We start from the raw sequence: 13,187 nt of genomic DNA on the forward strand, positions 1-13,187 counted from the left end.
GTGTGGTTTTTTTTTTGTTGCTCCTTACTTTTGTAAATGATTGATTTATTTAATGCATGAATAACGCAACTAGCTGCGTATTCTTCATGCAAACCTCCTGCACTTTCCCGGCTTCTCAGTAGATGAACAGGCCACGTCATGGCAGGATGTGAGGGTGCAGCGTTTCAAGGTGATTCGCCGGTGCTCTAAAAGACATTAATCAGATCGTAAGAACAAGATATTTTAAAAACGGCTCCTCCTATGAAACTATTTTCTGCAACGCTGTGGCCGGCTGGTGTGCTTTTAACGAATGCAGCCGGAGTGGAGCTTGTGAGACAAAAATCACCGCAGAAACAGACGGATGCAAATGTGGTGTTTTTATTTCTGCATTTAACGTTGTGATGCGTGCGCCCTCCAGCGTCGAGAGTTTGAACAGCCTCTGAACGGGAATGCAGTGTTTCAGCAGCCGGGAATCCGCACCGAGAAGCAGCCGTTCTGTTTCAAACACAGACACCGAAGAGGCTCCCTCTCTCCCCGGTCTCAGATGTGGACGGAAAGGTTCTCAATGATCAGCAGTTTTGCAATATCCTGACGTGTCTCGTTTATGTATGTTGATATCTCAAAAGCCACAGCATCCAGAAACCGTAGAGCTGCTCTCAGTGATGTGTCTGTCTGCGAGGCTGCGGTCACACAAGTTTGAATGAATCCCAAACATGCCGTCTTTGCGCGTATTATTATTATTATTATTATTATTATTATTATTATTATTATTATTATTATTATTATTATTATTATTATTATTAATTTCTTAGCAGACGCCCTTATCCAGGGCGACTTATAATTGTTACAAGGGCAGCAGTGTGGAGTAGTGGTCAGGGCTCGGGACTCTTGACCGGAGGGTCGTGGGTTCAATCCCAGGTGGGGGGACACTGCTGCTGTACCCTTTGAGCAAGGTACTTTACCTAGATTGCTCCAGTAAAAACCCAACTGTATAAATGGGTAATTGTATGTAAAAAATAATGGGATATCTTGTAACAATTGTAAGTCGCCCTGGATAAGGGCGTCTGCTAAGAAATAAATAATAATAATAATAACAGTGATGTCATTATCCAAATAATTCGATTTTAAACACATAAAAAGGAATCTTTCTTTCCCAGTTTCATATCGAAGCAGTCAGGCAGTTTCGTGTTTTTTTTTTCATTGATTTTTGTTGGCTGGGAGTATGGGTTGTGTTTTTGTATTATTATTAGTGACCTGAACTAAAAAAAAAAAAAAAAAAGAAAAAAATGAAAAGAGCAAAGGAAGAGCCGGAGACCCGAGTGGAGTCACAGGAAGAGGTTTATTACTAGACAGGCGGTTACAGAGGAGCCTGCAGCCCGGGAGCGGGGTATCAGTGCGGGGCGCTGCGGGGCGAAACTACACGCGGTGTGCATTCTTAGAATACAAACAAACAAACAAACAAACAAACAAACAAACAAACAAACAAACAAACAAACAAACGTGCATTCAAGTAATTCCCCTGCACAACTGACGCCTCTCTTGTTGTGACGGGAAGCAGGTGCAATACAGACCAAGGCGAGACTTTACAATACGTTGTACGAACTAAACTGTACAGCCATTAAACACAGCGCTCCCAGAGCAGGGCTCCCACACACATACGAGCTGAATCACACCCGTTTAACAGCAAGAGGAAACCAAAAAAAAAAGCGAGGTCTGCGATTATAACCCTTCTATCGAAGAGACACACACAGCGCGCGGTGCTGGGCTGCGTTTGCAGTGCTGGACTGTTCATGTGCGGAGCTGCATCGCTCCCCCGAGTTCAAGACTTCAAGTCACCCCGTCTCTGGATCTCTCTCTCGTCTCCTACCTCGTACCTTGTAATTCAAAGTGTTTGTTTGGAATGTAATGTTAAACATAGCCAGCAGGTGGAGCAGTCCTTCATTTTACAAACTCATAAATTGCACACACACACATACATTACATTATAGATACATACACACACACACACACACACACACACACACACACACACACACACACACACACACACACACAGACAGTAGAGTGTCAATTATCCAAACTAATTGGGACTGTTACTAGTAACCTATTCGATCACATTAAGCACACAAAATCATTAAATTAGTGCAATTCAGTAAAACTTTAACACCTACAGTTAAGGTTATGAAATACTGTAATTGAACGTATCATGTACCAAACTTTGAACACCCTCAAAGAATACAATTCAGTACAGCTCTGACACATTACAGAACTATAGGACTCAGTCTGCTGCTCAGCTAAATCTCAGAGCCGTTTCAGCACCAGAAGCGCTGTGCGTAAAACAACACGTGATTCGTCATGTGACTACAGGGGCGCTCCGTGCATTAGTACGGATGATCAAAGACCGGAGAACTGCCTCCCTGCTACGCGAGTATAATTCATTATATATATATATATACTGACACAGACACACACAGACACTGACACAGACACACACAGACACTGACACAGACACACACACACACACACACAATATCAAACGAGGTATAACTGCAGTGTACAAAGGGTTAAATGATTAAAAATAATGTGTCCAAAACGTCCTTAAATACATTCTTTTTTAATCATTCAAACCTTTTGTGTTCATGCAAAAAAAAAAAAGTTTATATATATAATTAAAATATAAAATATTACACCAAAAAAAAAAGAATAATTCAGGAAACAAATAACAGAGCAAACTAAACTTTACATTTAGAATGGGGGGGGGGGGGGGGGCTGAAATCAGCAGTCAACACAACCCGCTTCCCAGAAACGTGGACATAAAACCCGAGCACAGAACCTAACCGCTCAGCGCTGAGATGGACAGCAGTCCTGAGAGAGAGAGAGAGAGAGTCAGGATCTCTCTTCTCTTCCACTCTGTCACTCACACCGGACCAGGACCAGGACCAGGACCAGGCCAGCGCTGCTGCCCTATGTTCGGACCTGGAACTTCCCTGCCTTGGTCATGTACTTGATCCCTTTGAAGGGCTTGTACTTCTCTCCGTACATGTCCAGCCGGTTCACCTTCAACCCTGCAGAGCACAGAGCAAGAAGATGGTCAGCGATACTCCATCATCATCATCGTCACCACCATCATCATCATCACCGTCATCATCATCATCATCATCACCATCATCATCATCACCGTCATCATCATCATCATCATCACCATCATCATCATCACCATCATCGTCATCATCACCATCACCATCATCATCGTCATCACCATCATCATCATCATCGTCATCATCGTCATCATCACCACCATCATCATCATCGTCATCACCATCATCATCATCACCGTCATCATCATCATCATCATCATCGTCATCACCATCATCATCATCACCGTCATCATCATCATCATCGTCATCATCATCATCGTCATCACCATCATCACCATCATCATCATCATCACCACCATCATCATCATCGTCATCACCATCATCACCATCATCATCACCATCATCATCGTCATCATCGTCGTCACCATCATCATCATCGTCGTAATCATCATCATAACCATCGTCATTGTCATCACCATCGTCACCATCGTCATCATCATCGTCATCACAAACATCAGCACCAACACCAACACCAACACTAACACTGACTCTACAGCTGCGGGCAAACACCTAGAACTTTAGGATCGAGTCATAATAAAATAAAATAAAAACTCAAGAATTGTAAGAGTAAACAGAGTAAACATAATAATGTGTGTGGGGGGGGGGGGGGGGTGTCGTTTGTTACTTTTTAGTACAATTGTAAATTCCTGCAGCGTAACTGGAACTGGAATTGAACAAAGCAGCATTGTGATTGTAATTTGAGCACACAGTCCTGCGGTCACTGGAATTGCCCCCAGGTCTGCCCCCCCCCCCCCCCCCCCGTGGCCCCCCGGGGCCCCCGCTCTCTTACCCGAGAGGGCGAGCTGCTGGATCTTGCACTGGATGTTGATCGTGGGGTTCTCGTCAGGTTTCGAGGCTCCAGTCTGCAGGCTCATCGACCCCTTCAGACTGGGGAGCTTCTGGGGGTTAATCTTCCCCACGTCCCAGGACAGCATCTGAGGGGGGTCACGGAGCACAGATATTAAACTCAGAGCCCCCCCAAGCTGAACTACACCATGCACAGTCCAGAACTTCAATCTCTTAATCATATACAGCTCTGCCCAAAGTTTTGTATCACCTAGAATGTCAGGTTTTAAATTTAGTCTTCAGGGATTAAGAACAGATTTACAACCAGTCTATTAAAACACGACAAGCAAGTGAAACTCTAGTTTAATTCTAGGTATAAAAAGGTGTTCTGTGCCCTGGAAACCAACGCAGACTGAAAGAATAACGTCAGGAGAGCCCTGGGACAGGCGGAAGAGCGAGCGCAGCCTGTGAACGCTGTGTGAACGCGCGCACGGGAAAGCAGCGCGGACGCGAAGGCTCCCGCTGCGCTCACCTTGGTGACCGGGTCGAAGGTGTAGGCCCCCTGGGTGCAGGTCAGGTTCATGTTGAGCACGGCTTTGGGCATCTGACTGGTGACCAGCACCCCCTCCACCGCCTTGCCCATCGTCTGCTTGGGACCGATTGTGATCTCGAAATGCCCCAGAGAGCTGCCCTCGCGGAAACTGATGCTGTGCTTCACATAGACCGGGATCGCTACCAGGCTGGGGAGAGGGGGGGAGGAGGAGAGGTGGAGAGATGGGGAGAGAGAGCAGAGAAAAAGAGAGGGGGAGTGAGAGGGGAAGAGGTGAGAGGAGAGGGGAGGGAGAGGAGGAAGAGAGGAGGAATGAGAGGGGGAAAGGTGAAAGGAGAGGGAGAGAGAGAGAAGGGGAGAGGTGAGGAGAGAGGGGGAGTGAGAGGGGGACAGGAGAGAGGGAGAGAGAAGGGGAGGTGAGGAGAGGGGGAGAGAGAAGGGGAGAGGTGAAAGGAGAGAGGAGGAGAGGGGGAGAGAGGTGGAGAGAGAGCAGAGAAAAAGAGAGGGGAAGAGGTGAGAGGAGAGGGAGAGCAGGAAGAGGAGGAATGAGAGGGGGAAAGGTGAGAGGAGAGGGAGAGAGAGAAGGGGAGAGGAGAGTGAGAGAGAGAGAAGGGGAGAGGTGAGGAGAGAGGGGGAGTGAGAGGGGGACAGGAGAGAGGGAGAGAGAAGGGGAGAGAGGGGGAAAGGTGAGAGGAGAGGGAGAGAGAGAAGGGGAGAGGAGAGGAGAGAGGGGGAGTGAGAGGGGGACAGGAGAGAGGGAGAGAGAAGGAGAGGTGAGGAGAGAGAAGGGGAGAGGTGAAAGGAGAGAGGAGGAGAGGGGGAGAGAGGTGGAGAGGGGAAAGGGGGGCAGGAGAGAGAAGAGGAGGTGAGAGGAGAGTGTTAAACAAGTAAATGTGCAGGCAAATGAAAACTAGAAATTTAAAACACTTTGTTCAACTGCATTGTTCATTATGCATTCTTTCAAGAGCTAACAGTAGAAGATGCAACGTGCTTCTGCTGTACTGAGATAACTGTGGACCTTGAATCAAGTGCATTTATTAAATCAACAAACTGTAGACCTTGAAAAAATTAAACATGTCCAATTGAACAAATAATTACATCAATTAAGCTAATTGAGATCTTAATTGCGGCCCTTGAGGACTGGAGTTTGACAGCCCTGGGTTAAAAAATTCCCAGAGAATGTCTGGAAGACTCACTTCTGGGAGCTGACGTGGTAGGACAGGAGCCGGAAGTTCCCGTCGGGAGGGATGAAGGAGAGGATGCGTTCCGCCTCCCAGCGCTTGAAGCGAACGCAGGGGTGGAAACTGACATCATCCAGCAAGCGGGGGTTCTGAAACAGACAAGAGGAGGGGGGGCATGAAACAGCTGCAGTGTCGGGGGGGGCTTGAAACAGCTGCAGTGTCTGGGGGGGCTTGAAACAGCTGGTGTCGGGTCTAGGGGAGGGGGGTTGATAGTGTGCAGGGATGGGAATCAGACTCCTATTGCACAGCAGTGTCACCCATTCCAGGTTTTACCAGCAGCTTGATCAGCCCCAGTGTGTCTACCTAACAAGCTCAGGTGTGTCTGGTTGATAAACTCCTAATGAAACCAGGACTGGTTCAGACTGCTATGTAACGGGAGTCTTATTCCCACCCCTGCTTTGCTGTCCGATTGAACCCAGTGGACTAATCCAGGGAATGTCATTCCTTTAACTTTAACAGCAGCCTCCTGTTTACTTTTTAATACTTTCTGAAACTCGGGCAGGCAGACGCAGGCTCGGTGCTCCAGTGGTTAAAGAAAGGGGTTCTGATACCATGAGGTTCAAATCCCAGCCACCGACTCCCTGTGTGTGACCCTGAGCAAGTCACTGAACCTCCTTGTGCTCCGGCCTTCGGATGAGACGGAAAACAAACGAGCTCCTATTGGAAGTGACTCTGCAGCAGCAGTTGATGAAGTTCACCCCTACTCTCTGCAAGTCCCACCGGGCTTACCACGAAGGAGAGGGTGAGGTCTGGCATGCCAGTGAGCTTCACAGAGGCATCCACCACACCTTGGATCTCAGCCGTCACAGTCGAGCCTGCGGGGGGCAGGAAATGGAAAAGAGGCTGAATCTTTTATAAAAGCATGTTCAAGGAAACAGCCGACAGCTTAGACCAGATCAACGATCTACCCTCCAAACAGCCGACAGCTTAGACCAGCTCACCGATCTACCCTCCAAACAGCCGACAGCTTAGACCAGATCAACGATCTACCCTTCAAGGAGGTACCTGACTTGTCGATGATGGCGTCGATCTCCTCGACCACGTCGAAGTACGCCTCGTTGTTGGTGTACTTCACTCCCGTGCGTCGCCACGGCACCACGGAGAGCTGGCCTGTGGGGAGCTGCTCACCCACATTGGTGCTGCCTGGAGAGAGAGGAGGGAGACGCAGAATAAACAAGAACCTGCACCCAACCCAACCCAGACCCACAGTGCAGACTTGAGGATATCAACCACAGAGAGCTGGCCTGTGGTCACCTACAGTGGTGCTGCCAGGAACAGAGGGGCCTGGAAACACCTGGGTCAAGAAGAACCTGAACCAGCCCAGCCCAATACAACCCAACCCAGCCTAGCCCAGCCCAATACAACCCAAACCAACCCAGCCAAGCCCAATACAACCCAACTCAATACAACTCAACCCAACAAAACCCAACCCAATACAACTCAGCCCACCCCAATACAACTCAACCCAACCCACCCCAATACAACTCAACCCAACCCAATACAACCCAACCCAACCCAGCCCAGCCCAATACAACCCAACTCAACCCAGCTCAACCCAACCCAGCCCAATACAACCCAACCCAGCCCAATACAACCCAACCCAGCCCAATACAACCCAACCGAACCCAGCCCAATACAACCCAACCCAACCCAGCCCAATAACACAACACAACCTGCATTCAAATGTACAGCTGATTAACTTATGTGCAGGTATGTCTTCAATTTCCTATTAAACACTTGTTTATAACCCAACACACATGTCTGTCCCTCCCCTTGCTCCTCCCCCTGCCCCTCCCTCACCAGTGATGGTGTTGACAACAGTCCTCAGGATGGTCGGGGGTTTGATCAGCTCCTTCAGGATGTTGGACTCAGTGGCGAGAGGGAACCCGTTATCGAGCATCTCCTCCAGCAGCTCGTACACGACCACCACATTGTCCTTGACAGCAGCCTCGGAGCACACGCCAAAATAATCCTGCAGAGAGGAGACGAGAGAGACCAGTACTGCTCTAGCAGTATAGGAAAGAGAGTTCTCCTCTCAACACTGCAGAGCGCTCTAGCAGTATAGGAAAGAGAGCTCCACTCTCAACACTGCAGAGCGCTCTAGCAGTATAGGAAAGAGAACTCCACTCTCAACACTGCAGAGCGCTCTAGTAATACACAGAAATCCACAGCACTTTGCTCTGGGTAAGTCACACCCCTTGTATTGCAACCTTTGTGCCATTAAATGAGCAGCCTGCTGTGATTTCACTTGCTTTACATGAACAAGCCTCTGCAATCTCTGAATCTGGAAGCCCCTCCTTAAGCACACCAGTCATGCCCAGAGCTGCACCAGGGGACCTCTCTTCAGCATAAGCTGGTATTTGCATCCTGAATGTGTTAGGATTTGCAATATAATCTCACATTTCTAAAGCAGCTTTCATCACAAGGATCTCAAAGCGCTTCTCTCTCTCTCTCTCTCTCTCTCTCTCTCTCTCTCTCTCTCTCTCTCTCAATTAAACCATTACATTAAAAACAGTCATGAGACCAGTGATAGACAGACAGACAGGGAGAGTGCAGCCACATGCTGTCAGGGAGAGATCAAAGGGGGCCCTGAAGCTACAGGACTGAGAGCAAAAGAAAGAAACAGACGTTTTTAAATTATGTTCAGACATGAAGCATTTTTTCAAGGGCTGATATCACAGGATGCACTCATGCAGAGAGAGGACTAGATCCTCTTAGGAGCTGACATGGTTTTGCTATGAAGGGGTGTTCAAACTGCAGACAGCTCTGATTACCCGCAGTTTGAACCCTTCCCCGCGGTCGCCAGGGGCGGCGCTGACTCTCACCTGGAAGGTGTCCACGACCCTGTGCAGGAACTCGATGACGAAGAGGGGCGGCACCTCGCTCTGGATCACGGCCACGAAGAAGATCTTGTGGCGGTACACGCTGATGAGGTAGTGGTGCGGCGTGGGGATGACCGGGGCCACGTTCTCAGGCTCGGACGCGCGCTCCTGCGCCTCGAAGAAGTAATCGCACACGGAGCGGCTCACCACGCTCTTCCAGTGCTTCTCCAGGAAGATATCCCCCGACGAGTTCACCAGGAACAGGCTGTGAATCATCGCGAGCCGGGAGTCTGTCTGTCTGTGTGTGCGTCTGGGTGGATCTCAGGCAGGGTCGCTCGGACAGACAGGGCTGAGGCTGCAGCTGGAACTAATGGAAACAGGAATCAGGTATTTTAAAAACTGAACAGCCTGAATACGACAGAGTCTGATGGAGTATTTATTCACTCTCGGGTTTCTCTGCAACAGCAGGTGCGGCTCCGCAGCGTGTCAGGTTTCCACTCTGCACTCCAGCCCTCAAAAACAGGAGCTCTGGTCAGGCAGCCTCCACACTGCACGCCGGGGAAGGGGTATGAATGCGCAGCGCCGGTTATTATTATTATTATTATTATTATTATTATTTATTTCTTAGCAGACGCCCTTATCCAAGGCGACTTACAATTGTTACAAGATATCACATTATAAATTATTTCACATTATACAGATATCACATTATTTTTACATACAATTACCCATTAATACAGTTGGGTTTTTACTGGAGCAATCTAGGTAAAGTACCTTGCTCAAGGGTACAACAGCAGTGTCCCCCACCTGGGATTGAACCCACGACCCTCCGGTCAAGAGTCCAGAGCCCGAACCACTACTCCACACTGCTGCCCGTTACATTGCGATCGTGTGCAGCACCAGGACTAGGACTGCTAGTAATAACGATAATAATACACATCGTAATTATCCCTACATAAATACACTACAATATGATTCAAGCTTTTTAAATTAGACAGACCCCCCCCCCACACACACACACACGCACGCACACACACACACACACAAACACACACACACACAGTCCAGTGTGCATGAGTCCGAGATGCATCACGTGCATTCCCCCCGAACATTGCAACCCTGAACTCCAATGCTGACGCTACACGATTGCCAAACCTCCGTTGTTTTGTAATAACTGATATTAATAATACAGGCAGTTACGCGTTACCTCTGCAAAGCGGGATCGGGTGACAGAATGGAAATGCGAGTGCTAATGCAATTGAATCCTCCTGACTTCTCATAGTATTTGCCGATGGCCTGCTGCTCGGCGAGTCGAAGCGAGCACAGAACGTCAGTCTTGTGACATAATTGAGTCGTGCAAAATGAAAAAAACAAAATCCTTTCTTTCTTTCCGTAGTGATCACGTGATACGCACTACGTTTTCCAAATGCAATGCGCAAATACCATTGTAATAAACGCACGTCGCTTGCTGACGCTTACCTCCTTGTCTCTGGAGCTGGTTTAATGGGAGTCTCGTTCAGTCGTGGTGTTGTTCATTTGTTCAGACTGCTTCCTATTTCGATGCTTTCTTGATTCATCCCTTCCGACTGTCAGCTGCATCAATTCGGAGGGCTCGGATTGGACAGCGAGCCGCCCTCTGCTCAGCGTCCATTGGTTAAAAACGGCTGCGATTGTGCCGGCGTTCTCTCGTAGATCATTGGACAATCGCCTGTAGCGCTCCTGTCACTCTCAAAGCTTTCTCGGTTGAGCCCGCCTCCGATGACGTCTCGATATTCTTCTGTGACGTCTTTTATTAATTTAGGTTGGCAAATAAATGATGTTCGCTCAATAAAAAAATATTTTATTTGAAAATTAAATATGCTTAAGTCATCTCAAACCCGAATAAGAGATGTTTTTTTTCTAATAAACAGTATCCTCTCTAGAGATGTATTATGGCTATGGTACTTTGATTACCACGGCAGAGACATCTCTTTCATCAGCACTATGGGATATGACATCATCGTTGTCAATGTCCAATGCGGTTTAATAGCCTGTAATAGTATTTTATTATTGAACCACATTCAATATAAAGGAAAAAAAAAAAAAAAAAACAACACGCATTCTCTGAAAATGCATCTGTGAGACCGTACTCGTGGCTGCTTGTGCATCTCCTTTAATATCCACAAGGTGGCAGGCTGGAGCTGATACGTGTTTGCAGAATGCAGCAGCGTGTCTAATCGCGTCTACTGTCAGCGAATGAGCTGCAATACACTGAAAATATAATAGCTGTTTAATATCAGTGTAAAATACTTTTTTAAAAAAAAATGATGTAGCTTTAATAATACGGAAATTGACACTAGAATGAATCTACAAATACAGTTTTATTAAATCTTCCTGTATAGGGACCCCCTTTAATAAAAGTTCCCCGCAGTAAAAGCATGAGAATAATACAGTGCTGCTGTGATTGTGGCGGGGAGGGGAATCTGGGGATACTCCTGAGCTGGGAATGCATCGGGTCCCACTGTAATCCTGTCTGCACAAAGGATTCTGACCCCAGTTGGTGAGGTGAGGTTAAAAGCGCTGTACCCACGAATGCAGAGCAGCCCGGCTGGTTTTGCACAGCGGTTAAGGCTCTCAGTGTGTGTTGTTTGACGGATCTGCTCAGCTGTGGGGGTCGGTGTGGGGGGTATCTGTTCAGCTGTGGGGGGTCGGTGTGGGGGGTATCTGCTCAGCTGTGGGGGGTCGGTGTGGGGGGTATCTGTTCAGCTGTGGGGGGTCGGTGTGGGGGGTATCTGTTCAGCTGTGGGGGGGTCGGTGTGGGGGGTATCTGCTCAGCTGTGGGGGGTCGGTGTGGGGGGTATCTGTTCAGCTGTGGGGGGTCGGTGTGGGGGGGTATCTGCTCAGCTGTGGGGGGTCGGTGTGGGGGGTATCTGCTCAGCTGTGGGGGGTGGGGGGTATCTGTTCAGCTGTGGGGGGTCGGTGTGGGGGGTATCTGCTCAGCTGTGGGGGGTCGGTGTGGGGGGTATCTGTTCAGCTGTGGGGGGTCGGTGTGGGGGGTATCTGCTCAGCTGTGGGGGTCGGTGTGGGGGGTATCTGTTCAGCTGTGGGGGGTCGGTGTGGGGGGTATCTGCTCAGCTGTGGGGGGTCGGTGTGGGGGGTATCTGCTCAGCTGTGGGGGGTCGGTGTGGGGGGTATCTGCTCAGCTGTGGGGGGTCGGTGTGGGGGGTATCTGTTCAGCTGTGGGGGTCGGTGTGGGGGGTATCTGTTCAGCTGTGGGGGGTCGGTGTGGGGGGTATCTGTTCAGCTGTGGGGGGTCGGTGTGGGGGGTATCTGTTCAGCTGTGGGGGGTCGGTGTGGGGGGTATCTGTTCAGCTGTGGGGGGTCGGTGTGGGGGGTATCTGTTCAGCTGTGGGGGGTGGGGGGGTATCTGTTCAGCTGTGGGGGGTCGGTGTGGGGGGTATCTGTTCAGCTGTGGGGGGTCGGTGTGGGGGGTATCTGCTCAGCTGTGGGGGGTCGGTGTGGGGGGTATCTGTTCAGCTGTGGGGGTCGGTGTGGGGGGTATCTGCTCAGCTGTGGGGGGTCGGTGTGGGGGGTATCTGCTCCGCTGTGCCCGGCTCCTGGATTGAGCTGCGCTGTGTATTATTGGATGTACAGTATTGCTGGAGTCTGAGTGCTCTCTGAGCCCCTCACAGCTGCAGACTCCCAGTCCTCTTGTTATTCAATCACCGTCCCGGACAAAGTCATTCACGGGACCCCCAGACTGAACTGACTGTGAAACTGAACACTGAGGAGCAGGGAGACCGCCTGCAGAGTGAGAGAGAGAGAGAGAGAGAGAGAGAGAGAGAGAGAGAGATTGAGACAGTGTGTGTCTGTGTGTGAGTCTGTGTGTCAGTATGTATGTGTCAGTGTGTGTGTGTGTGTGTGTGTGTGCGTCAGTGTGTGTGTGTCAGTGTGTGTGTGTGCGTGCGTGCGTATGTGTGTGCGTGTGTGTGTGTGTTCAGTGTGTGAGAGTGTGTTCAGTGTGTGTGTGTGTGCGCATGTGTTTCAGTGTGTGTGTGTGTGTGTGTGTGTGTGTGCGCATGTGTTTCAGTGTGTGTGTGTGTGTGTGTGTGTGTGTGTGTGTGTGTGTGTGTGTGTGTTACTTGCAGTTCGTCAGGGTGCAGTTCTTTGGGGTTGCCGCTGCTGGGCAGGCACATGGAAGCCGAGCAGCTGAACAATGGGGTCCTTTGATTGAGCCAGGGCCCCCCCAAGATGCATGGCCTCCTGTCACCGTGGCAACTTCCCGGGGGAGTGAGTGAAGCCGGATCCAGTGATCACTCTGCTCTGGGCTAGGTGGGGAGAGAGAGGGCTGGGGGCTGAGAGGAGGGGGCTGAGACAAGAGGGCTGGGGGGCTGAGAGGAGAGGGCTGGGGGGCTGAGAGGAGAGGGCTGAGAGGAGGGGGCTGGATGGGGAGAGAGAGGGCTGGAGTTTCCACTCCTCCAGAGATCCCAGTGTAGTCGCTGTGGAGGATGTTCCGAAGCTCTCAAACATGAGTTATAACAAAAAAGAAAAAAAAAAACGTTTGTTAATCATGGCATAGAGTCCCGCAGAGTCGGAGAGCGAGATGCAAAACACAGACGCTGGTCTCCCAGGAAAGAACCGCTTTCAATGCCTAATTAAAAACGCCTTTTTA

At 49.6% G+C, this 13,187-nt stretch overlaps 1 protein-coding gene across 2 annotated transcripts; it reads right to left on the bottom strand.

Moving 5' to 3' along the window:
- Positions 1 to 1,299: 1,299 nt before the first annotated feature.
- LOC117397681 (AP-3 complex subunit mu-2) lies at positions 1,300 to 10,169 on the bottom strand. 2 transcript variants are annotated; one of them, XM_033996457.3, is made up of 9 exons: positions 10,016 to 10,169; positions 8,540 to 8,903; positions 7,515 to 7,686; positions 6,720 to 6,857; positions 6,444 to 6,529; positions 5,670 to 5,803; positions 4,456 to 4,663; positions 3,928 to 4,072; positions 1,300 to 3,044 (listed from the first exon to the last, which is right to left on the bottom strand). In XM_033996457.3, the coding sequence occupies exons 2-9, from the start codon at positions 8,810 to 8,812 to the stop codon at positions 2,944 to 2,946; spliced, it is 1,257 nt and encodes a 418-aa protein (XP_033852348.2). In that variant the 5' UTR covers positions 8,813 to 8,903; positions 10,016 to 10,169; the 3' UTR covers positions 1,300 to 2,943. The 2 variants fall into 2 exon arrangements, with proteins under 2 accessions (XP_033852348.2, XP_033852349.2); XM_033996458.3 differs by lacking the exon at positions 10,016 to 10,169 and adding an exon at positions 9,744 to 10,003.
- Between the last annotated feature and the right edge of the window lie 3,018 nt (positions 10,170 to 13,187).

Source organism: Acipenser ruthenus, unplaced genomic scaffold (assembly GCF_902713425.1).
Source record: "Acipenser ruthenus unplaced genomic scaffold, fAciRut3.2 maternal haplotype, whole genome shotgun sequence".
In the NCBI taxonomy this organism is placed as follows: Eukaryota; Metazoa; Chordata; class Actinopteri; order Acipenseriformes; family Acipenseridae; genus Acipenser; species Acipenser ruthenus.